Raw genomic sequence first — 22402 nt, 5'->3', positions numbered from 1 at the left:
TTTAAGAATAAAAATTCCCACTTCTTCATGCCTGTTTTTACCCTCCATCCTCTAGTTTTATTAGTTTTTAGTTATCTGAACTCTGTTTTTATTGGTTCTTTTTTATTTTACTTTTTGATATGAAGTTTGGTTTTTTTTCCATTAGAATATGTGGGAATTAACATTTAGGTTTTGTCGTTGACTCTAAAATGAATTCATAAAGTTGTATTTGTTTATTCATTCAACAGCCTTTTGCTGAGCTCTTGTATGGATGCAGAAAATATAATTTTCTTTTGTGCACTAAGGGGAAGGAAGAGGCAGACAGACAATTGCAGTGTAGTAATACCTAGTACTGCAGGCAGGTACTTAGTATTGTGAAAGCGTAGGGGGAGAGTATGTTCTGAGCATTTTTATAGCATGATGCAGTCAGTTTTGAGTTAATACAGTTTACTACTGTTACAGTATGGTTATTTGCCCCCTTTGCATTTTTCTTTCTTAAATAATTACTATTTTCTAAAGATTTTATTTATCCATGAGAGACAGAGAGAGGCAGAAAGATAGGCGGGCTTTCTGCAGAGCAGGGAGCCTGACGTGAGACTCAGTCCCAGGACCCCGGGATCATGACCTGAGCCGAAGGCAGATACTTAACCAACTGAGCCACCCACGTGCCCTTAAATAATTATTTTTGAGAGGGAAAAAAATTCCAAACCCAAAATAGTGCACCCTTTAATGCACCTTTTTTCTCCTGTAACTCCTGTCTGATTCATACTATACTTCAAATGAAAGCCTTTTGTTTAAAATTACTGTTATATGTTAAATTATTGCAATTCTAATTATTCTGTACTTTGTACATTATCACTGTCTTCTCTTAAAATCTAAAAATTAAAAAAAATCTAAACATTCAAGTTCTCACAAAATATAAATTTGGGTATTAAAATTATGTTGTATCCTGGGGCGCCTGGGTGGCTCAGTCGTTGGGCGTCTGCCTTCGGCTCAGGGCATGATCCCGGCGTTATGGGATCGAGCCCCACATCAGGCTCTTCTGCTGGGAGCCTGCTTCTTCCTCTCCCACTCCCCCTGCTTGTGTTCCCTCTCTCGCTGGCTGTCTCTCTCTGTCAAACAAACAAACAAACAAATAAATAAATAAATAAATAAATAAATAAATAAAGAATCTTTTACAAAATTATGTTGTATTCTTTCTACCACATGAAACATTTTGTTGAACCTAGAATGTGTAGTTCCTCCATATAGAATTATCAGAACCTAGAGTATTTCCGTTCATGACATGAAACCAGCACATTTTTCTTGCCCATGTACTGAGTTATAACAAATCCTTTGGTTGCTACATATGAATGTGGAGAATGCCCTGAGAACTGGTCCATTTCTGCTACTCTGTAAGTCATAAAGTGCTTTCATTTAACATCAGTCATTGTAAAGAATAAAAGTGTATACTAAGTGGATAGTTTGGCAAACTACTTTCTCAATTTCATTAAAGGGAGTCTTAATTTGATAACACATTGATGAGTTAACCACTTTTAAGAAAAAACTGCAGCTGAATCTCTTACTGGGTTTGGAATGCTTTATAGAAAAGCTCTCTGAATTTGCTTGTCAAAATAGCTCACAGTTTGCTAATAGCAACAGTAGTTATGCCAAATGATTCTATTTCTAGACTTTGTCAAAACATTGACTGTCAGGAACTAAGGAGTCTCCAGATTATGAGCTTCTGTTAATGCCGATAAAATATTAAGTAGTGTGTGCAAATGGTAAAACACCCATTGAGTAAAAAATAGTTTTTTACCCTCTGTCCTAAAGGTAATTCTGTAAATAGCAAAGAATATCATTTCAAGAGATAGTAATTTGAAGATCTTTATCCCTCCACCTTCTCCCATTTCATTCTCTGAAATGCTACCTATTCTTCAATGTTGAAATGCTTGCCTTTGTGTAATTTCCTGCTCAGACTAGGTGGAAGCCATCTCCTCCTTCCCTGAACTGCTAAAGCTCCTTGTTTGCACCACAGGTCTGTCCTGTGTTGGTATTCATTATTTATGTGTCTTTGGCTCTTACCAGGTTAATGTCCCCGAGAGGAAATAATGGCATATCCTCTTTTTTTTTTTTTTAAGATTTATTTATTTGAGAGAGAACATGCGTGCGAGTGGGGACAGGGGGGCAGAGGCAGAGAATCCTCAAGCAGACTCCCCACTGAGTGCGGAGCCCTCGGTCCTCGATGAAATCATGACCTGAGCCAAAACCAAAAGGCAGATGGTTAACTGATTGAGCCACCCAGGCATCTGGCATGTCCTCTTCTTTTTAACTCCCATGGGATGTAAGCACAGTATTTTCACATACAGTAAATGTCCCACTGATATTTGTTGAACTCATGAAGTAAGGTAGAAATTTATATTTTACCATTTTTTATAACTTTTTCATTTGACTTAGTACAATTATAATGTATAAATGTATATGTAAATGTATATGTATAATTTATAAATTATAATGTGGTATATTAATAAGAAGGCTTGTTATCATCTTAGATTGAATCATATTGTGGTCTTCATTTAATAGTATTTTATATTTTTAAGAGGAGCATTTAATACCTTTTTGCTCACATGAGTGCTCCCGAGGTGGGTAACTTCATGAGTTCATGTTGACATCTGTGCAGGGTTGCTGCTTGGCTCCAGAAGCCTCAGAAGCCCCATGTTGAGGGATGACTGTGGGTGCTTTTGCATTCAATCCAGCCACATGTTCTTCAGGGAAGTCTCAGTGCTTTATCTTACTGTCAGTGAGAGGTTCCCTTACTGCATTTTTTTTAGCTTTTTGAAATTGTGAAGAATAATCTTGATTGCATTTTAAATCTTCAGCTTCCTTTTAGTAAGTCAAATATATTTTGATTTTCATAAAGACATGTTTACTCCAAGAGGATTGTCAGATGTCTAGTTGTACAGAAATCAAAGGCACAGTTAATCAAATATTGTACTAGGATCTGGTAAAAAACTTGTACATGAATAACAGAGTAGTTTCATTCCCATCCTGAATTTCTGTGAATTGATTTTAACTCTTCACAAGTTAATCAGTTTCCTCCAAGGAGTTCAGAGTAGTTTGTTGATATCTGCTGCTTTTACAGAATCTTTATAAAGTAGTTAGGGAATTTTCATTGCTTAGGGGTGAAGAGGTTTTCGCATGTCGTTCTATGTGACCTATCCTGGGTCACACAGTGTTACAGGTAGAAACAGTAGCCAGATCTCCCTGTCTCAAAATCTTTTTTTTTTTTTTTAAGATTTTATTTATTTATTTGACAGAGATAGAGACAGCCAGTGAGAGAGGGAACACAAGCAGGGGGAGTGGGAGAGGAAGAAGCAGGCTCATAACGGAGGAGCCTGATGTGGGACTCGATCCCAGAACGCTGGGATCACGCCCTGAGCTGAAGGCAGACGCTTAACCGCTGTGCCACCCAGGCGCCCCTCCCTGTCTCAAAATCTTAACCTTAATTTATACTTCAGATGGGCAAGGTATATGGATTTTTTTTTTTTTTTAATAAGCTCTGTGCCTAGTGTGGGACTTGAGCTCTCTGAGATCAAGAGTCACATGCTCTACCAACTGAGCCAGCCAGGTGCCCCAATGTATTTGGATTTTTAAAAGTGATTTGTATTTAGTTGGGTGTAGTCTCACAGCATACTATATATAGTGTAGTATAGTATAGTATAGTATAGTATAGTATAGTATAGTAGTAATACTACTGGACCAAATAAATGGTTTCTTTAGTACCACCCATCTTGACCCAGCCAAAGGTCATTGGGTATGGCTCTGGAATCTGGCACAGACTCTCAGGCCAGTGTACACCTTAAAAGGTCAAAATTCAAGGAGCCAGAGAGGTATGTTCATTCTGACCAATAAAATATCTTGGCAGCATCCAGTGACATATAACGGTAGGGTCTGCTATTCTCAGATGTACTGATGATGTAATTTCTAGTATGAAATAATGCAAAGTCAGCACCAGGGTGGTGTGAGTAGAAATTTCAGTAAACCTTGTGCTCATTTACATGTCTAAATTCTAGCAAGACAAGATGGCTAGACATGGTCTCTGCCTTCAAGGACTTCAGATTCCAGTAAGTTGACTTTAGTTTGCGGTTTCTTCCAAAAACTTAGAGAAACTAAAAAGGTCTAACACAAATGTGAAGCGTGAGGATATTTTAAAGACTTCATGATAGGGCGCCTGGCTGGCTCAGTCAGTGGGATACCTGGCTGGCTCAGTCGGTGGAGTGCGTGCCTCTTGAGCTCAGTGTTGTGGGTTTGAGCCCCACATTCGGTGTAGAGAGTACTTTAAAAAATAAAAAAAATAAAGATTTAAGGAAAACTGGGGTGCCTGGCTGGCCCAGTCTATACAGGGTGTGACTCTTCATCTCGCAGTTAAAAGTTTGAGCCCTGTATTGGGTGTAGAAATTACTTAAGAAATAAGATTTTGAAAAAAAAAAAAAAAGATTTCATGAAAACCACATTCAGTGAGTTAATAACAATTACATGCAAATTGTTTTGTAGGGCGGCTTTTGGCATGAAGAAAACAAAAACTGTTTCAGAATGCCTCCATATCCTGTGGGAATATGAGTGATGATTTCATTACCTAATCATGGAAGTGAAAATGAGGGACTGTGCAAATTGGTACTGGGCGTGTAATATGGAGGAATCACATCTGAGCCCATCCCTGTGTGTTCTCATTGGCATCTGTGCTCAGGGCCAAGTTCTCAAACATGCCCTCAGGAGCATCAGGTTTGGTGCTTTTGTGGACAGGGAAATGGTTGAATGAGAGAACTACTTAAAACTGGGTATTACAAAAGTGTGAGTCCCTTTACATTTGCTTGCTAATTGTTACTTTGAGAAGGTTTGGAAAGAGAGTAAGAAGTAGTTTTATTGGGCCAAACAAATTTCTTTTGCTTGGGGAAAAAAATAGTATTCTATAAATAAGTTCTTGCAGCCTTCACTGATTGAGTTTGTTCTGAAGCAGACCCCAGCCTCACAATCTGTCAAGCTGTTGAGTAAAGGAACAACTGTATTCAAGATGCTGTGTGTAATTCAAATGTGAAAGATGCAGCCAGACTCAAGGAATCTGTTTCTTTGGCCTCTTTTCCCTAGTAAATTTCAGATCTGAGTGGGATTAAAAATATGAAAAAGTCAATAAATTAGGGAAGATAGCCAGTGTGAAGTGAGAAATGATAACTTGGAGGGGAAAGAGTAAGAGGGAATATGGCAAGTAATTTTTCCTCAGTAGTAAAGGCTGCCTTTTTTTTGGCCAGAAAAAAAATTTTAATTTTTGTTTTATATTTTATGTGACTACTCTTTAGGCTAAGAGTTAGGGCTAGAAATGGAAAGGCCTTCCTCTAGTGAGTTAAGCGCGTGGAAAAACAGCTCACCCAAGGTGGGGGGTTAACTATCTAGGATCACTTAATAGAATTACAGTAAATCTACAGTAAACAGTGCTCTACTTTTGGGGAAAGGAGGGGATTGCGCCACCTTCCCTTTGCTGCTGTCCCTCCTCCCCCAGCTAGGAGGACTTAGGCTACTCTACTTCCAGTTAGCCACCAATTGTTCACGATCATCAGGATTCCAGCAGCCACTTTGCTAGGACACATTGCAGTATTATGAGCTAATTTGATAGATGAGTTTCTTGGAAGTGAGCGGCTTCATGAGCTGATTCATGTTTTCATTTTCCTTAATGTGATCATTCTTTGAGTTTTCAAGATGTTGTACATAATTCGTTTATAAATTACAGGAGTAGTAGAAATGAGGGGGGAAGTTTCTGTTCTTTGGTCTCCCCACCCCCCTCATCTTTGGGAACATTTCAGGTTATATATATATATATATATATATATATATATATATATATATATATATATATATGATATTATGTATATAATTATTATATATATATATGATATTATATATAATATATATTAATCTCTACACCCAATGTGGGGCTCGAATTTACAACTCCAAGATCAAGAGTTGCGTGCCCTACTGACAGCCAGCCAGGCACCCCTGGAACATTTCAGGTCTTTCTCAAAGCCCCAAGTATACTTCAAGATTACTCCTCTCTTCCCATTATTTTTTATTCTTTGAATCAGTGTTAGAGAGAATGCTGGAAATTTTAAGATGATGGTGTAGTGAATGATCTGGGTAGCTGTGTATGGTCAAGGGGAATAGATGTATTAGAAAATAAGAAAATGAACTCAGATGTCCCTTCAAAAAAAGGACTTGCTGCCCATCTGTAAGGAGTATACTAAAGAAATCCCTTAGTCCCTTCAGGGTGGGCCTCAGCTTTGGAGCAGCCCCCAGCCAGTGGCTGAGCAGAGAGGGAGAAGCAGCCTCCCCACTGAGCAGGGAGCCCCATGTGGAGCTCGATCCCACCTGAGCTGAAGGCCACCTGGGTGCCCCTGATTTTTAAAAATTAATTACCTTCATGAGAGGTAACTGTTGATAATGGCTTATTTTGGTAAGCTTTAGAGAAAGAAGTGCATTAAACATTAATACTCATCTTGGATTTTTCACAGACCGAACATAGCTATGTAACCATTACCCAATCAGGAAACAACTTACCAGCACTGCTGCAGCACTTGCTTACAGTAGCATGAATTCATTTTGCCTAGTTTTGAATTTGATATAAACATGGTCATGTAGTAGTGTACTCTTCTGTTACTCAGTATTAGGTTTGAGATATTTGTCTGTGTGGGTGTCTGTAGTTCTTTGCTGTATTCCATTGTGTTAATTTCATTGTGTGAATATACCACAGTTTATCTGTTGTTATTGATGGGCATATATACTGTTTCTGTTTTTTTACTCCCTGGATCTGTTTTGATGCTTTCTAATATAAATATTGCCTTATATATGGTATTTTAGCTAGTTAAGCCTATTCCTGGAACATTTGTTTTCCTTTTAAGTGAATTGTCTTGCCTAAAAGCTAGAAAAACTTTTTTAATCCACATCCTCAGAATGTTATTACTCTTTATAGGACCCACAGTTTGTTTTTCTCTTGAAGTTTGAGGTCTTGAATCATGCCAAGGGAGTCTAGTTGCTATCCCCTTTGCAGTCTGTCAGTCAGAAACTTGCCTTAGAGGAGCTGTTACAGAACTGTCTTCACAATCAGAAGTCTTTAGGGATTTGTTAGATATTTGGGATGGGCTTGGTATTTGAGCTCTACCTGTCAAATGGGGGGTGTGTGCTCACAGCTAGTGTGGGAAAGTGCTAAGGAACAGATTTCATATGGAGAGTCTAAAAGCATGTGCTGCTTGGATGTGTGTGCCTGAGTTGTTTCAGAGCTTCTGACAGTGTATACTGATGTTTGTTCATTTCCCAGCATAGCTGTTTGAGTGGAATGTCATGGCCAGCTCCTCGGACAGTGAAGATGACAGTTTCATGGCTGTGGACCAGGAAGAAGCTGTGCTGGAAGGGACAATGGAGCAGGATGAGGAGCCCCACCCAGCGCTGGAGGCCGAAGAGACGAGACATAACAGGTCCATGTCTGAACTGCCAGAAGAGGTTTTGGAGTATATCCTGTCCTTTCTTTCACCATACCAGGAGCACAAAACTGCAGCCCTTGTCTGCAAACAGTGGTATCGACTTATCAAAGGTACTGTGGACAGTGGAAAGGCTTATTTATTTATTTAAAATATGTTTTAATGATTTATTTTTGAACTCCCAATTTCATTTTTCCCTTTCTCCCGTAAATGTACTGTGGTTCTAAAATTTAGTGTGAGACAATTAACTCTGTGCATTTTCCTTTTCTCTTAATCCTGGTTAGTCTTATGAATAGCTTGAATTTTGTGATATTTGATCCAACTTGCAGTTTTAAAACAGATTCTTTTTCTGCATATTCTTAGAGTTGATCTGGTAAATTGTATTGTTCTTGAACTGGCACAGTAAGGATGGATATGGGGTAACGAACGAACAGTATAGCGAATGTTAATATACCTCTTTCTGTTGTTGGACAGTATAGTGACTGCTTTCCTGTCCTCACAGCATAATGCGGATTAGGTGAAGAAAGGGAGTGTGAGGCATAGTTAAGTAATTTACCCAAGGTCACACAGGTAGTAAATGGGGGATCAAAGATTCACGTTCAGGCAGTCTAGCTTTAGAGTCCATGTTCTTTATGAGGATATCATTTTGTTTCTTAAAGTAGCTAGTTGTGGCAAATGTGGGATTGTGCAAGCATTTACTGCTTAATTTTAGTGTAAGCAGTACAGGCTCAATGCATATCTTTTACATTTAAAAATGAGTTTCTCCTGTTTTTCTACTATTTTCTAATCAAGATTTCAACTTTGGCTAAATGTTATAGTTACTAGGTGTATTGTATTTTTAATTAATAGATAGCAGTTAATCAGTGTCATTGCATTTTTTTTTAAGACTTATTTATTTATTAGAGAGAGAGGGGTTGGGGCGCCTAGGTGGCGCAGTCGTTGAGCGTCTGCCTTCAGCTCAGGGTGTGATCCTGGCGTTCCGGGATCGAGCCCCACATCAGGCTCCTCCACTAGGAGCCTGCTTCTTCCTCTCCCACTCCCCCTGCTTGTGTTCCCTCTCTCGCTGGCTGTCTCTATCTCTGTCAAATAAATAAATAAAATCTTTAAAAAAAAAAATGATACGTTCTTTCAAAGTGTAACATAATTTGTTGTACTCTTCATTCAAAATGTTGCTCTTTGAAATAAGATAATCATTTCATGTGTTAAAAAGATAGATTGTTCCAGAAACATGAAGCTCTCACTTTAAAAAAAAGATAGCATGTATTTTTTAGAGTGGTTTTAGGTTCACAGCAAAATTTAGCAGAAAGTTCAGTGATTTCCCATATACCCCGTCTTCCCCAAATCTACAGCCTCCCCTACTATCAAGATCCCCCAGCAGAGTGGTACCTTTGTTACAGTTGGTGAACCTCATGGACATATCATCACCCAAATTCCATTGTTTACATTAGGGTGTACATTCTGTGGGTTTGAACAAATGTATAATAACACATATCCACCATTATAGTAAAAGCTCTTACTTTTTAAAATTGCTTTCCCTAGTTAGAAATTCATAATTCATAACTCCCTGTAAGCTAATTATTATCTCTTTGTTTAAGATGGAATATGCTTGGTTGCCATGGTTTAACCGTAGATATTTATGAATGCCTGTTATTTATATTCCAGACACTGTTTTACCATGCGCATTCTCACAAAGCTAAATTATCCCCGAGCCCCTTTGCTATGGAGTAAATAATACCAATTATTTTATTTTATTTATTTATTTTTTTTTAAGTAAACTCTGTGCCCATTGTGGGGCTCAAACTCATGACCCCGAGATCAAGAGTCGCATGCTCTGCCAACTGAGCCAGGTGCCCCTACCAATTATTTAATGTGTTGCCTCATGGTGTGTCTTAAAGGGGAGTGGAGTTACGGTGTGAGCTAATTTTGTAACCTCGAGCTTTGTAACACTTAACCTCCCTGAACCTTGGTAAAGTAAAAGGATCGGATCTTCTAGTTTTGAAATTCTGTTTTCTTTCTTTGAATAAAAAATCAGAGAAATTTGGAGTTCCTCTGAGAAACTTAGATCTTATAAAAGTGGTAGGACAGTTAATAGACGCAGTTTTAATAATTTGAATAGTAAAATATCCTGGCTGAGGGCTTTGTTACTTTTGTCTTTAGGTGTAGCCCACCAGTGTTACCACGGTTTCATAAAGGCTGTCCAGGAAGGACACATTCAGTGGGAGAGTCGGACGTACCCTTACCCTGGAACCCCAATCACGCAGCGGTTCTCACACAGTAAGTATTTACCGTGAGAGCAGAGGCCACCCTGCCTGTGGTCATGTTTCTAAAAATTACTTTGGAGGCATGTATTTTGTTTGACTTTTTAATGAAGAGAATGCAAAGTGAGGATTTATATTAACTTTATAATTAGAATCAGGGACGAGTGTGAGCCTAGGAATGGCATAGGTACCTTGGTATAATTGTTTATTTGGATTTTTCTAGTATCTGCTCCAAAGAGGTCAAGGTATTATCTGAGACTTGAACATCTGACATGAGGTCAGAGGAAAACAAAGGAAAGGAGTGCACAGGGATATTTCTGAGATCCTACTTCAGGAGTAGCCAGAGCTCAGCACTAAGTCTTAAAATAATTCTTTATTTTAACATAGTATATGTTTAGCGAACACTGAATTTGACTGGGGTCACACAAAAATTTTGAACATGAAGGGTATTAATTATAAAATACAAATGCTCTGGCAGTTTAGAAGTAATTTAGAGTTTTTAAAATCATTCTAGAATTAACTCTCCATTGTAATTGATTTTTGTAGACATGATTTTATTCTATTAGTGATTCGTACCTTCATCAAAATGAGATGTGTTATATCTTAGGCCAGGTATATTATTAATGTTTCTTCATCAGAAAGCTTGTTGGTGAGGGGACTCTTAGAAAGTTTCTCATAATCACAGCTTTAATTATATTACTTCCCTGTTCAGAAACCTTCAGTGCCTGTCCATTGCTTATAAGATAAAAGCTAAACTTGGTCCTATATTCAGAGACCTCTTGAATTTGATCCGTCTCCAGGTTTACCACTTCATTTCCCAGCTTTTCCCAGGAGTGCTCCTCTTTTAGGCCGTCGCTTTGCCATACTCGTTTCTTCCTCGCTGCAGTATTCCCATCCACTTAGCTGAAGCCTGCCTTTCCTTGAAGACTCAGCAGGAGTTCTAGCTTCTTCATGAAACCTCTCCACTCTTAGCTCATAGAAAAGTTTTTCCTGTTCTGAGCCTATGTTGTTGTCTGGAATACTAATTTTGGTACTTTTTGATACTCTTTGATACTAACACTAATTTTGATCTCTAATTTTTTTTTTAAGATTTTATTTCTTTACTTAGAGCACAAGTGGGGGATGGGGAGAGTCAGAGGGAGAGGGAGAAGCAGCTTCCCCACTGAGCAGGGAGCCTGATGAGGGGCTCGATCCCACGACCCCAAGATCATGACCTGAGCTGAAGACAGACGCCCAACCAACTGAGCCACTGAGGTGCCCCTTTAATTAAATTTTTCATTTTAATTCCAGTATAGTTGATTAGTTTCAGATGTCCACTGGTTATTCCAGAATTCTGTAAATCACCCAGTGCTTGTCATGATAAGTATATATATTTTGAACTCTTGAGGAGAAGGAGAGTGTATTGGTTATTCATGTTGCATAAAAATTACCACAACACTTACAGCTTAAAACAACATTTCTTATCTTACAGAGTTCCTGAGGGTCAGGAATTTGGGAGTGCTTTAGATGAGGTTGCAGTCAGTCTGTCAGCAAGGGCTGTAGTCACCTGAAGGCTTGACTAGGACCCAGGGGATCTGCTGCCAAACCCCCTCAAGTAACTGTTGACAGGAGGCTTCCGTTCTTTAGGACTTGGACCTCTGCATAGAGCTGCTAATTACTTGGCAGCTGGCTTCCCACAGAACAAATGAACTGAGAGACAGACAGACAGACACCAAGCCAGAAGCCATGGTGTCTTTTCCAACCTCATCTCTGAAGTGAAAACCGACTTTTCTGCTCACTTCTATTGGTCACACAGAGATTGACCAGCGGTGTAAATACCAGGAAGTGAGGACCATTGGAGGCTGGCTGCCCCAGACTATATATTGTACTCACTTCCAGAGGAGAATTCAGTCCATAATTATAATTTATCGTTATCTTTGAACTGGGTCTAAATAGATCAAAGGAACAGGCCGAGCTATTGCTGTGTTTTCAGTTCTCTAGAGGAGCTATTTTTACTTGTCCTGTCATAAACCCCCTAAGACAGTAGATCTCAAAGTGTGATTCCTGGACTTCTGGGGAGGAGGGCATCTGTGAGACCCTTTCAGGGGTCTGCAAAGTCAGAACTGGTTTTGTTTACTTTAATACCCCTGCCTTGAGGCTTGCATAGGCCGCAGCAGTTTTACCCAGCATTGCTTTTGCACCATTAGTGCAAACAACACAGTGAAAAGGGCCCTTAACAGCAACTACTGGAAAATACTCCAAACCTAGCGACTAGTACTGCCTGTACTATTAGTACTGCTATTACCACACTACCACCACCTCGTTTTCCTCCTCCCCCTCCTCCTCCTTCTCCTGCTCCTCTCTCCCTCCTCCTTCTCAGTATTATTACCTCAGACGTAGTTTTGAAAGGGTCTGGAATGTTTCAGAAGTATAGGCTGTAAATGAATCCTTGCCAAGAATATTTAATGAAATTACAGAAGAATCCATGCTAGGTCCAGTATTTATTATTAAGAGGGGTCAACTTCAGTTACCTGCAGATATTTGGAATAAGAAGTGGAGATGGGGTTTCTAAAGACAGTTTTCAGATGGTTTTTTAAACAAGTAGTTTTAGAACCATAGGTCAGGGAAATGGAGTGAATCTGGGTGAAGTAGAAAACAAACTGTCAAGTATTCAGAGGTGAATAATTTTTTTTTTTTTTTAAAGATTTTTTATTTATTTATTTGACAGAGATAGAGACAGCCAGCGAGAGAGGGAACACAAGCAGGGGGAGTGGGAGAGGAAGAAGCAGGCTCATAGAGGAGGAGCCTGACGTGGGGCTCGATCCCACAATGCCGGGATCACGCCCTGAGCCGAAGGCAGACGCTTTAACCGCTGTGCCACCCAGGCGCCCCCAGAGGTGAATAATTATCATAGCAACAGTTCAGCTTTCTAATGAGAGAAGAAAAAAATATTTTTCCATTAACTAGCTTTGGAAAGAGTATCACCACAGAATAGAGATAGTTATTTGAAGGGGAAATAGAGAGGAAAAGTACAGTGAGTAAGCTCACAGAAATTCAGAGGTTAGTGGGTTTCGATACGTGTTTTTACCTTAAATTTTTTTTTCATATTTTCACTTGAAAGCCAAGGAAAGGTGCCATAGATTTTTTAAAAAGGCGTCTGTGTCTCATTTCCTCTCAGCCCATCTCTCATTGTTCCCTTTCTCTCTGCATACTAACTGGCAGACGGAAAAGGACTGTTACACAGAAATGGTCATTTTCAGAATAGGTCGAAAACCAGGAATTCCTTCAGTGTCTTTCTTTAGCTCCTTCCTCTTCCTACTGTGTGTTTCTCCCCAGAACCCAATTTTATTTCTTATTTCTGACTCACGTTGAGCTCCAGGTCTGCATGTCCAGCTCTTTGCTCATATTGCCTCAGAGAGACACAGATGCTTCCTATGTCACCAGCTACCAGTGGCATTTAGTAGTTGCCCCCAGATGTTCTGCCCTCCATAATGTAGTTAATGGTATTATCATTCTGTCAGTTACACATGCTTGAATTCTTGGATTTATCCTCCGTTCTTCTCTTTCCTTCAACAACAAAAGTGAAATCTTGTTGATTCCGTCCATCTCTGCAATCTCTCTCATATCTTTCCTTATTTTTCCCATTACTCACGTTTATGAGCTAATCGTTCCATCTTTTCTAAATCTTTTCTAAATGGTCTTCTTTTTCTCTGTCTTCATCTGAACCTGCACTAGACACTGTTGGCACCCATCTCCGAAACTGGGAACAGTGCCACCTCCTAGGGCATTTGGAAATATGTAAGGTCGTTCATTGCTCATTTGCTTGACTGGAAAGCACTGCATGCCTTTAGTAGGCAAGGACCAGGAATGCTCGCTGTCCTGCGGTAAATGGGACGCTCCTACACAAGGAGAATGGACCTGCCTAAAATGATAGGAGCCCCGTCCGGAACTGCTGCAAGTCTGAAACCTCAAACCAGTCTTGTTGCTCCTCTGCCAAAAAACCTCAGCCTTTCCACACTGCATGCAGAAGTTTCCACTCCCCCTGACCTTCAGGGCCCCACCATACTCCTTCAGCCTGAATCTCTGCCGCATCCTCACACAGCTCGGCTCCACCCACATGAGACTCCCTTCCTGCCTTCATGGCCTTGCTTGGATGCCCCACTGCCTTCTCCCTTTCCCTCCCGTTCCTTTTTTGGCCCTGGACTTGTTTGCCCCTAGACTTGTTTGTCCCTTGTTAATGGATTGAAAATATTCTGTCCTGTAACACCCACCTCAGAGATAAAGCCAAAAGCCACGTTCTTCATAAACTCCTCCCACATTTCCTGCCATGGGGATTAAGCTCTTTTCTTCCTCTGCTTGTACACCCTTAAAACACTCTTCTTGCCTTCCTCGTGCTGTTTATTACCATCTGTCTGTTGCCATAATTCTCTGTCAGAGAGGCTGTATACAAAAGAAGAACTTTAAACTTGAGAAGTAAGTTCCTTGGCTCTTCTTTTTTTTATTTTTATTTAACAAATTTTTTAAAAAAGATTTTATTTGACAGAGAGAGAGAACACAAGCAGGCGGAGCTGCAGGCAGAGGGAGAAGCAGGCTCCCTGCTGAGCAGAGAGTCCGACGTGGGGCTTAATCCCACGGCCCTGGGATCATGACGTGAGCCGAAGGCAGACGTTCAACCAACTGAGCCACCCAGGCACCCCTTTAACAAATTTTTTTTTATTTGTAAGTAATCTCTCCAGCCCAACATAGGGCTTGAGCTCATGATCAAGAGTCACACACTCCACCGACTGAGCCAGACAGGCGCCCCTCCTTGGTTCTTCTAACCCACAGTTTTCTCATCTGTAAAATGTAAAACAAATTCTGTTTATGCCACAGGGTTGCTAGGAAATTTAATCAAGGAAACACTTGTAAAAATATTTTTTAAACTGCAAAGTGATAGGGTGATGAAGATGTCTCCTCCACAATCTACTGGAGGACAAGCAGGTTCCAGGTCTTAGACATCCATGCACCTTTCACAACACTTGGCTCATAGTTGAAATCTATTGAATTCTGTGAAATTAAGTGTCACAAAGATGGAGCAGTACAGCTTCTTTCCTGTGTAGAAGCCTGGGACAAAAATGAAGCCAGCTTTCCTAGGTTTTTGGCGAGTATGTGCATGACCAGTCGTGTAAGCCTTGACTAACAGAGAATGCCCTTTTCAGATTGATGTAGGGATCTGTTAGAGTACCCAGCATCATTGCTTTTAGTGTTTAGGTTCAGGCTGCAAATAGGGTCAGGTCATTTCCTACCCATGCTAGTAGTGCTCCTGCAGTAGCTAGCAGGCCCAAACTGGATAACCAGCCTCGCTTGTTCCACAGTTACGTAATTACAGGCCTTATCAAATCTGTCCTGGCTTGTAGACGTGAGACACATGACAGCATAGTCTCTTTAAGCATGGGATAAATGCCTCAGGACCTTTCCCTGGAAACAAGTGGAAAACAAAAGAGAATTTAACGTTTGAATGTGCAAAGTTTGGAGTTCAGTGAACATTTCTTGGGTGGCTCCCAGGCATCATGGGAAATATGAAACAACTGGAAGACCTTGCGCTGGAGAGGATTATACACTAGGCAAGTGTTCGGATGCTGAAGAACTGCTTGCTTGCCGTGTTAATGTGAACATTTGACTTGCCTTTGAGTAGGGATTATTAATAGTAACTGGAAATAGATGTCTTGCAATAGTTGTGCATGGAGCAATCAAACCATTTCAGAAGATTTGAAGAGATTGAGCAATTAGAATAAACATTCTTAATGTTATTTCTTAGCAGAATATTCATATTGTACTATGAACTATAACTTTTGTATCGCACATTCCAGTGGTCTAGATGTTCTGAAAAGAAAATGTGCTGTTTGGGTGGAGAACGTTGGTAAAAGGGAAATGACTACTTGAGCACTGGTATTTGCTTAAATTCTTAATTTTTTCTAAGAGGCTCATTGAACTTGTTGGGTCTCCCCACCCCCACCCATACCACCGTGTAGGTGTCTTAAATAAAAATAGACAATAAACAAAAGTTTAGTAGGATGCTTAAAAATATTTGAGTGTATTATTGATGGCTATTTTCTCATTCCATTATATCTGAGTTCTAAACATAGCTGCCTGAATTGACTCCCTTCCTCTTGTTGCTAATTCACTGATAGGCATTGAGAATACAGTGTGTGTGAAACTTGTCATTTCAGTCCTGCTAGGTTTTGCAGAGTTTGGGCTGTGCCTTCCTCTTCCAGAAACCTTTGTTTGCTCAAAGAGAAGCAGGAAAATGCCGATTGCCTTATTTTAGTATAGGATTAAAATACATGTGGCAAGGACCCATGGGGCCCAGCTGTTGGCTGGGTTTTCAACCCAAATAGAGAAGAAGAATGTTTGCTACCTCTTTGAAAAATAAAGAGCACTGTGATCTTTTGCTGTATGAAGGAAACAGCTGCCGAGAGTTGATCTTTGAAGAATGGTGAGACATAACTGAGCCCTCGACTCTCTTAGTTATGTATTTGTCTTATTAAACATTGTTATAATGGACACAAATTAAGGCTTCAGAAGCCATAGGACATTGCTAATTTCTGTTCTGTAAGTATGGGTTACCAAGAGGGAAAGAATGTTCTTTCGAGCCTGGCACCAGTTGATTCAGTTCAAAATTTCAGTCCCATTTGTTGGAGTGGCTAGTTGAAGACAGATGCGAGAAGACCGAGATACTGAAGCTCAGCTCCTTTCCTGGAGATTGAAATGCGGCTCCAGCGGTTATGCTCTTTGTCTAATGTCAGCTAAACTTTGTCCTTTGTTATTTGCAGGTCTTAACAATCTGAAATATGAGCAGTGGAGTTTCATAGGATTTTACGTCTTCTTTGGGGGGAGGGGTTACTTCTTAATGGACTTTCTTGTTGGGATGTGGATTTTAAAACTGGTATAGATTTGAAGTTAAAAGTTTAAAGGCAAAGAAAGTGGAAAGTGTAAGATCACTTAAATCTTCATATACCATTGTAGTGTGTTTGTTAATTTGAAAAGTCTGCATCTCCATTATCTCACAGTGTCAGAGGTCAGATGATTTGGATCTGTGCCTTCCACTGGCTGAGATGACCAGCTGTAAGTGGCAGGACACACTGCTTGTAGTACCTCATAACTCCTGCAGTTTTCTGACATGGCCTTCCTAGCGTAGTGATTCCTTAAAGGGTCTGTGAGGCAGGCTGGGTTAAGAAAAAAAGGGGGAGTCGTTCCCAGAGCTAGTGCGTGTCACAGAGGTAATGATAGCAGAGGCACTTCCCTTTTTCTGACCATGAATAAGTGGTAGCAGAGTTCAGAAGGCCTCTTACAAACAGGTACTAAATTGCACTAGACCTGCAAATAAGCTAGCCGATCACTGAAACGAGGCTGTAGTGGATTGAATCTCCGAGTTTTTTTCCCCTTTCCCCTGCCTCGTCTGGGACACTTAACTGTTCCAGCCTAGTTTCACATAAACATTGAGAGGTCTTTTTTTTCCCCACCAGTATGCATGAAATGAATGGAAAGGAGAGTTTTGCTCGGCCCTCTTCCTGAGATCCAAGATGGTAAATGCAGGACTGTAAGGCGTGGGGTCATCTTTTTCAAAGGATAGAGACTAAATGAGCATTTTAGTGCGAAGCAAGGTGGCAGTGCCTCTCATCTAGACTCTGGCTCTGGTCCTCCTGGTTTTGGGGGAACAGCCCAGCCCTTCTTACAGTCCTCGCCCCTTTGCTTTGGAGTGGTGCCCATCAGTGAGGCGTGCATAATCATCTGATTGAAAAGGCTCTTCTCAGAGACCTTGGTGCTTTGTAAATGTTACTTACTGTGCTGGTTTTCCATTCAGCACCAGTCAGCCTGTGTTGGTGGCTTTGGGATGTGCCTAGGGAGTTAAAGACTTCCGTGCTTTTCTCTCAGTTGCTTTGGGACCAACCGTACTACTTCTGTAGTCCCTGAGCTACTTTGATCTTTGTGTGTGGTTACTTCGTGGCATTGATTAAAATTGTTTTCTGTCATGTTCTTCATATAAAGACATGCTTCAGGTTTCATTTGAAAGCGGAAACAGTAAGAGCAGGGCTGCAGAAGAGAAGTGGGAGTACTTGAGTGCACCCGTTAGCACTGACTCTGCCTAGCCCTAGAGCATAATGATGCAGATTTAGATTAATTATGCAGCTGTACTGAAATTTTACTTGTTGAGCACCCTTAATCTGAATTCCTGTGTGCTCTTGCTGGAGTGATACTGTCTTATTTAATGATGACATTGTCAATTTGCTTAGTGTGCTCAGAAATAACATTTCCATAGCTGTTTTCTGGGCTTTTATTATATTTTTATTTTTTTAAAGTTTATTTATTTATTTTTAGTAATCGCTACCAGCTAATGTGGGGCCCAAACTCATGACCCCGGGATCAAGAGTCGCATGCTCCTCCAACTGAGTTGGCCAGGTGCCCCTCTCTGGGCCTTATTTTAAAGAGTAATTTGAAGGGGCCTGGGTGGCTCAGTTGGTTAAGCTTCTGCCTTTGACTTAGGTCGTGATCACGGGGTCCTGGGATCGAACCCCACATCGGGCTCCCTGCTCAGTGGGGAGCCTGCTTCTCCCTCTCCCTCTGCCACTACTCCCTACTTGCGCTCGCTCGCTCTCTCTGTCAAATGAATAAGTAAAATCTTAAAAAAAAAAAAAAAGAAATGTGATATTAACCAATCTGAAGATAAGAGGCTGGTTATAGAAAGATGGTACCTGGCAACAGAGTTGTAGAACGAGTGAAATAATTGATCCTTGAAAGATATGGGCTATAATTATGGTGCCAGAGGGGCTTCAGAGTTAAACATCAGCTGTGCATTTATTGTTTTCTTTCTAGGTGCATGCTATTACGATGCTAATCAGTCTATGTATGTGTTTGGAGGCTGTACCCAGAGCAGCTGCAATGCTGCCTTCAATGACCTCTGGAGACTTGACCTAAATAGCAAAGAGTGGATCCGACCTTTGGCTTCAGGTAAGAAGTAAAATGCTGATCTTTGCCCTCTTACCAGGTAACTCCCTTCGCATGGTAATTCTATCTGGCTGTTTTGGTATTGGTCTCTGGTACTGGGGCCCCAGGCCCTTTGTCAGATCTTCTGTGTAAATGCCAAAAGTGATGTGTTTGTATAAGGTCTTTGAAATAAAAATTAAAAAAAAAAAAAAAAAAAGCTTTATCCTGAGTATTGGTGCCCTGCCAGAATTCCTCTACTACTGTGTGAATTCATTTGTGTGGTTTTCTCAAGTGCTTGCACTGGTGCGATATGCTTTTTGGTATGAAGTTGAAGTAAGAGCAGAAACACCGCATCGTGAGAACTATAGTTGACTGACAGGAGCTGTTGTCCCAGGGCTAAGATCCCTGAATGAATATCTTTTGTTGTCGCCAGCTCAGATATTTGGGGAGTGTATGGAACATGCCTCTGCTGGTTACTCTTAACAATTCAGGAGTGTGGGAAGATTCTCGAGTAGGTGCATTCCTGCACAGTGCCACCATGCCAAAATTCTAGCAAAAAGAAACTGTTTTCTCCTTTTTGACCTAACCTTTCTTGGGGTGGGTGGGGGATTTGTTTTTGCACTCTTGAGGCAGGATAGTTTGAAAAGGCATAGCCGTAATATTGAAGGAGCTGGTGTTATGGAGAAATAGAGCCCACTAAGCATTAAGTATTCAGCTAGATTTATTGGCAAGCTTTTCCCAGACATTCGTTTGGCTTTTCAAGGTTGGAATTCACTCTAGGACTAAGGAGACTGAGGTTTTCCTTGAGTAGATTCTTTACTCATTTAGGTCTTGATTTACTACTTTGATTGATAGGAAGCGACTTGGTACAGTAGAAAGGGCCCTGGTCTAAGAGTGAAGAGACCTGAGTTTCGTTTCCTGGCATAATAGCCGATTCTCCATGTATCTATGAACAGGTGACTGCATCTCTCTGGGACAAATATGGAGTAGGACTAGATGATTCTATTTTCCAGTGGGTTGGGAAGGCTAGTTTATGCTTCACTTTTTTTCTGTAATGACTTCTATGAATGTCTAGGTCAGGGACTTAAAACCTTTTCATGAGATGAAGCTACATTTTGCTCCCCCAAAACTGTAAGTTCCTGTTCCTTCCCCTGCAATTGGCAAACATAGGAGGCAGGAACCTACTGACAGCGGGTACTCACAGGTGGGATTGGGGTTTGAAAGTGAAAACAGTAAGTGTTTATTTATTAATTATTTTCTTTATTAAAATCATTCTTTATTAAAATCATTAGAAAGATGACCAAGTGTTCATCTTTTAAAAATTTTGAAAGTTGGTACTATTTTAGGGCCCTCGGAATTGTGTACTTTGGAGAGTTTTCTTTTCTAGCCCTTTGTCCCCTGTTGTACTTTGTGCAATATTGATTAATATTTGGAATCAGAGATTCTAAAATATAGAAGTCTTCTTCAGCTTAAGCATCCTGTTGCCACTGTACTGGGTGTCCAGATCCCATTTCAGAGCAGCTTTGATTAGTCCAATCACAAAATACTAATACCATCTTTCTCTGTTTTGTAACCAAGCTTTATGCCTTTGATAATTTGACATGGGTGCTGCTCTTTCTTCTAGAAGTAGAGCTCTGGGCTGTGGGACCTTCATAGCCTATTGCTAACTACTGTGCTTATTTTTCCTTATTTCTCCCCGTAAGGTAGACCTGGGACTTTTTTTAAAAACCACTAAGACTATGTTTTGAAATCCCCAAGGTAGACGTATCAGAGAAATAACTGACTTTCAGAATACAGTGTTAGGGGCGCCCGGGTGGCTCTGTTGGTTAAGCATCCAGCTCTTGGTTATGGCTCAGGTCATGATCTCAGGGTCATGAGATTGAGCCCCCGTATCAGGCTTCATGCTCAGTGATGGGAATCTGCTTGAGATTGTCTCTCCCATTCCCTCTCCCCTACTCTTGTGCACATGCATGCACGTTCTCTCTCTCAAATAAAAATCTTTCAAAAAAATAAAATAAAAAATAAAAATACAACGTTAGACTGTTTCCTTTTATAAAACATAGAAACTCCTGAAGGTTTAATTTTCTAATAGAGTGTCTCAAAGAATCTGCTGGTCACTTCACTCTAATCTACAATTAAAGCCTAGTTTTAAAGGGGGAAAAACAGCTATTTGAAATGTCTACTTTTTAAACAAACAAACAAGCACTAGTTTTTAATGAAGAATCCTATGAGATTCTCCTTCAGGCAGAAATCCCATGGGAAGATTGCCTGAGGAAATGTTTCTGTCTGCTGTCATGAGGCCCAACCAAAATTACTTCCTAACTGAAGCATCAGTGAGTCTTTCTGAACAAAACACAGTTGTTGATATGCCTTGGTATGCCTGACTCACCCATTTTAGTGCACGGAGGTGGGGAGGTTGGAAGGTGGCTGAAGGGAGGGTGCCTGCCACCCTTTGGTGTCAGCTGTGAAGTTTTCTCCCATGTGAACATTCGTAAGCAGTGAGTAGTCGAAACAATAGCCTGAAGTGGGTTCAGTCTTGGGAAGTGTAGCTGCGGAGAAGAGCAGCAGATGAGCGGGAGGGGGCAGTTTCATTTGAGTGGAGAGTTTCTGGAGAGTGCTACTGCATCGAGGGTCTTCTTCCTTGTTTATTTGCTGATACTGCAGATGAGACTGGAGCCTTCTCATTTTGGGTGGTGTCCTAACCCGCTCAGGCTGCCCTAACAAAGTACCGTAGACTAGGGGCTTAAACAGCAGAACTTTATTTCTCATAGTTCTGGAGGCTGGGAGTCCAAGCTCAGGGTGCTGGTGAGGGCTGTCTTCCTGGCTTTCAGACAGGTGCCTTCTTGCTCTGTCCTCACCTGGTAGAGAGAGAGTTCTGGTGTCTCATCCTCTTTTCATAAGAGCACTAGTCCCATTATAAAAGGCTCAACCTTATAACTTCATTAAACCTGATTATCTCCCAAAGGTTCCATCTCCAAAGGCCATCACATTGGTGTTAGGGTTTCAACATAAAAATTTTGATAGGACACAATTCAGTCCGTAGCCATTGGAATTAATGTGACTTGCCCCTGAAACCTTGTTGTTAGTTCCTTTTGAAATGATAGAAGTGCTCCATTCTGGAGGGAGTGTGGTAGTGACAAGCATTAGAATGACAGCTCTTATGGCTGAGTGAGACCTCGGGATGCCTGGCTGGCTCAGTTGTAGAACACGTGACTCTTGATCTCAGGGTTGTGAGTTCTACCCCACACTGGGTGTGGAGCCTACTTAAAAAACAAATAAAAACAAACAGGGGCACCTGGATGGCTCAGTCAGTTAAGCATCTGCCTTTGGCTCAGGTCATGATCCCAGGGTCCTGGGATGGAGCCCCAGGTCGGACTCCCTGGTCAGCGGGGAGCCTGCTTCTCCCTCTCCTCCCCGCTTTTGCTATCTCTGTCTCTCTCAAATAAATAAATAAAATCCAAAAAAAGAAAAAAAAAAAACCCACAACACAACAGCTGAGTGAGACCTACGTACATCTACACCTACCTACCTACAGCTGGTACTTCTCAGACATTCCAGTGAGGTACCTCCTCCTCCCTTTACAGCTGTACTGCGCCCCTCCTCTCATGACGCTTACATTGTATTGGGGGAGAACCAAAAACAAATAGAAAGCATGAAGAAGATAAGTAGTGAGATAGAATAAGAGGGGCAGAGCTACTTTAAACAGGAGGCAACATTCTT

At 40.8% G+C, this 22402-nt stretch overlaps 1 protein-coding gene across 2 annotated transcripts in view; it reads left to right on the top strand.

Annotated features, from left to right (window-relative positions):
* The window catches only part of FBXO42 (F-box protein 42), an 89151-nt gene that overhangs the window by 41095 nt on the left and 25654 nt on the right, over positions 1 to 22402 (top strand). Inside the window, exons 2-4 of one of the 2 annotated variants that reach the window (XM_026519749.4) lie at positions 7327 to 7594; positions 9639 to 9755; positions 18572 to 18706. In XM_026519749.4, coding sequence (XP_026375534.1) covers positions 7345 to 7594; positions 9639 to 9755; positions 18572 to 18706 — 502 coding nt within the window. In that variant the 5' untranslated portion in view covers positions 7327 to 7344. Of the gene's footprint in view, positions 1 to 7321; positions 7595 to 9638; positions 9756 to 18571; positions 18707 to 22402 lie in introns of both variants that reach the window. The other variant, XM_026519748.4, reaches the window with a different exon arrangement.

Source organism: Ursus arctos, unplaced genomic scaffold, assembly GCF_023065955.2.
Source record: "Ursus arctos isolate Adak ecotype North America unplaced genomic scaffold, UrsArc2.0 scaffold_32, whole genome shotgun sequence".
NCBI lineage: Eukaryota > Metazoa > Chordata > Mammalia > Carnivora > Ursidae > Ursus > Ursus arctos.
Note: the sequence above shows the minus strand (reverse complement) of the source record. Positions and strands in the feature narration are given on the sequence as shown.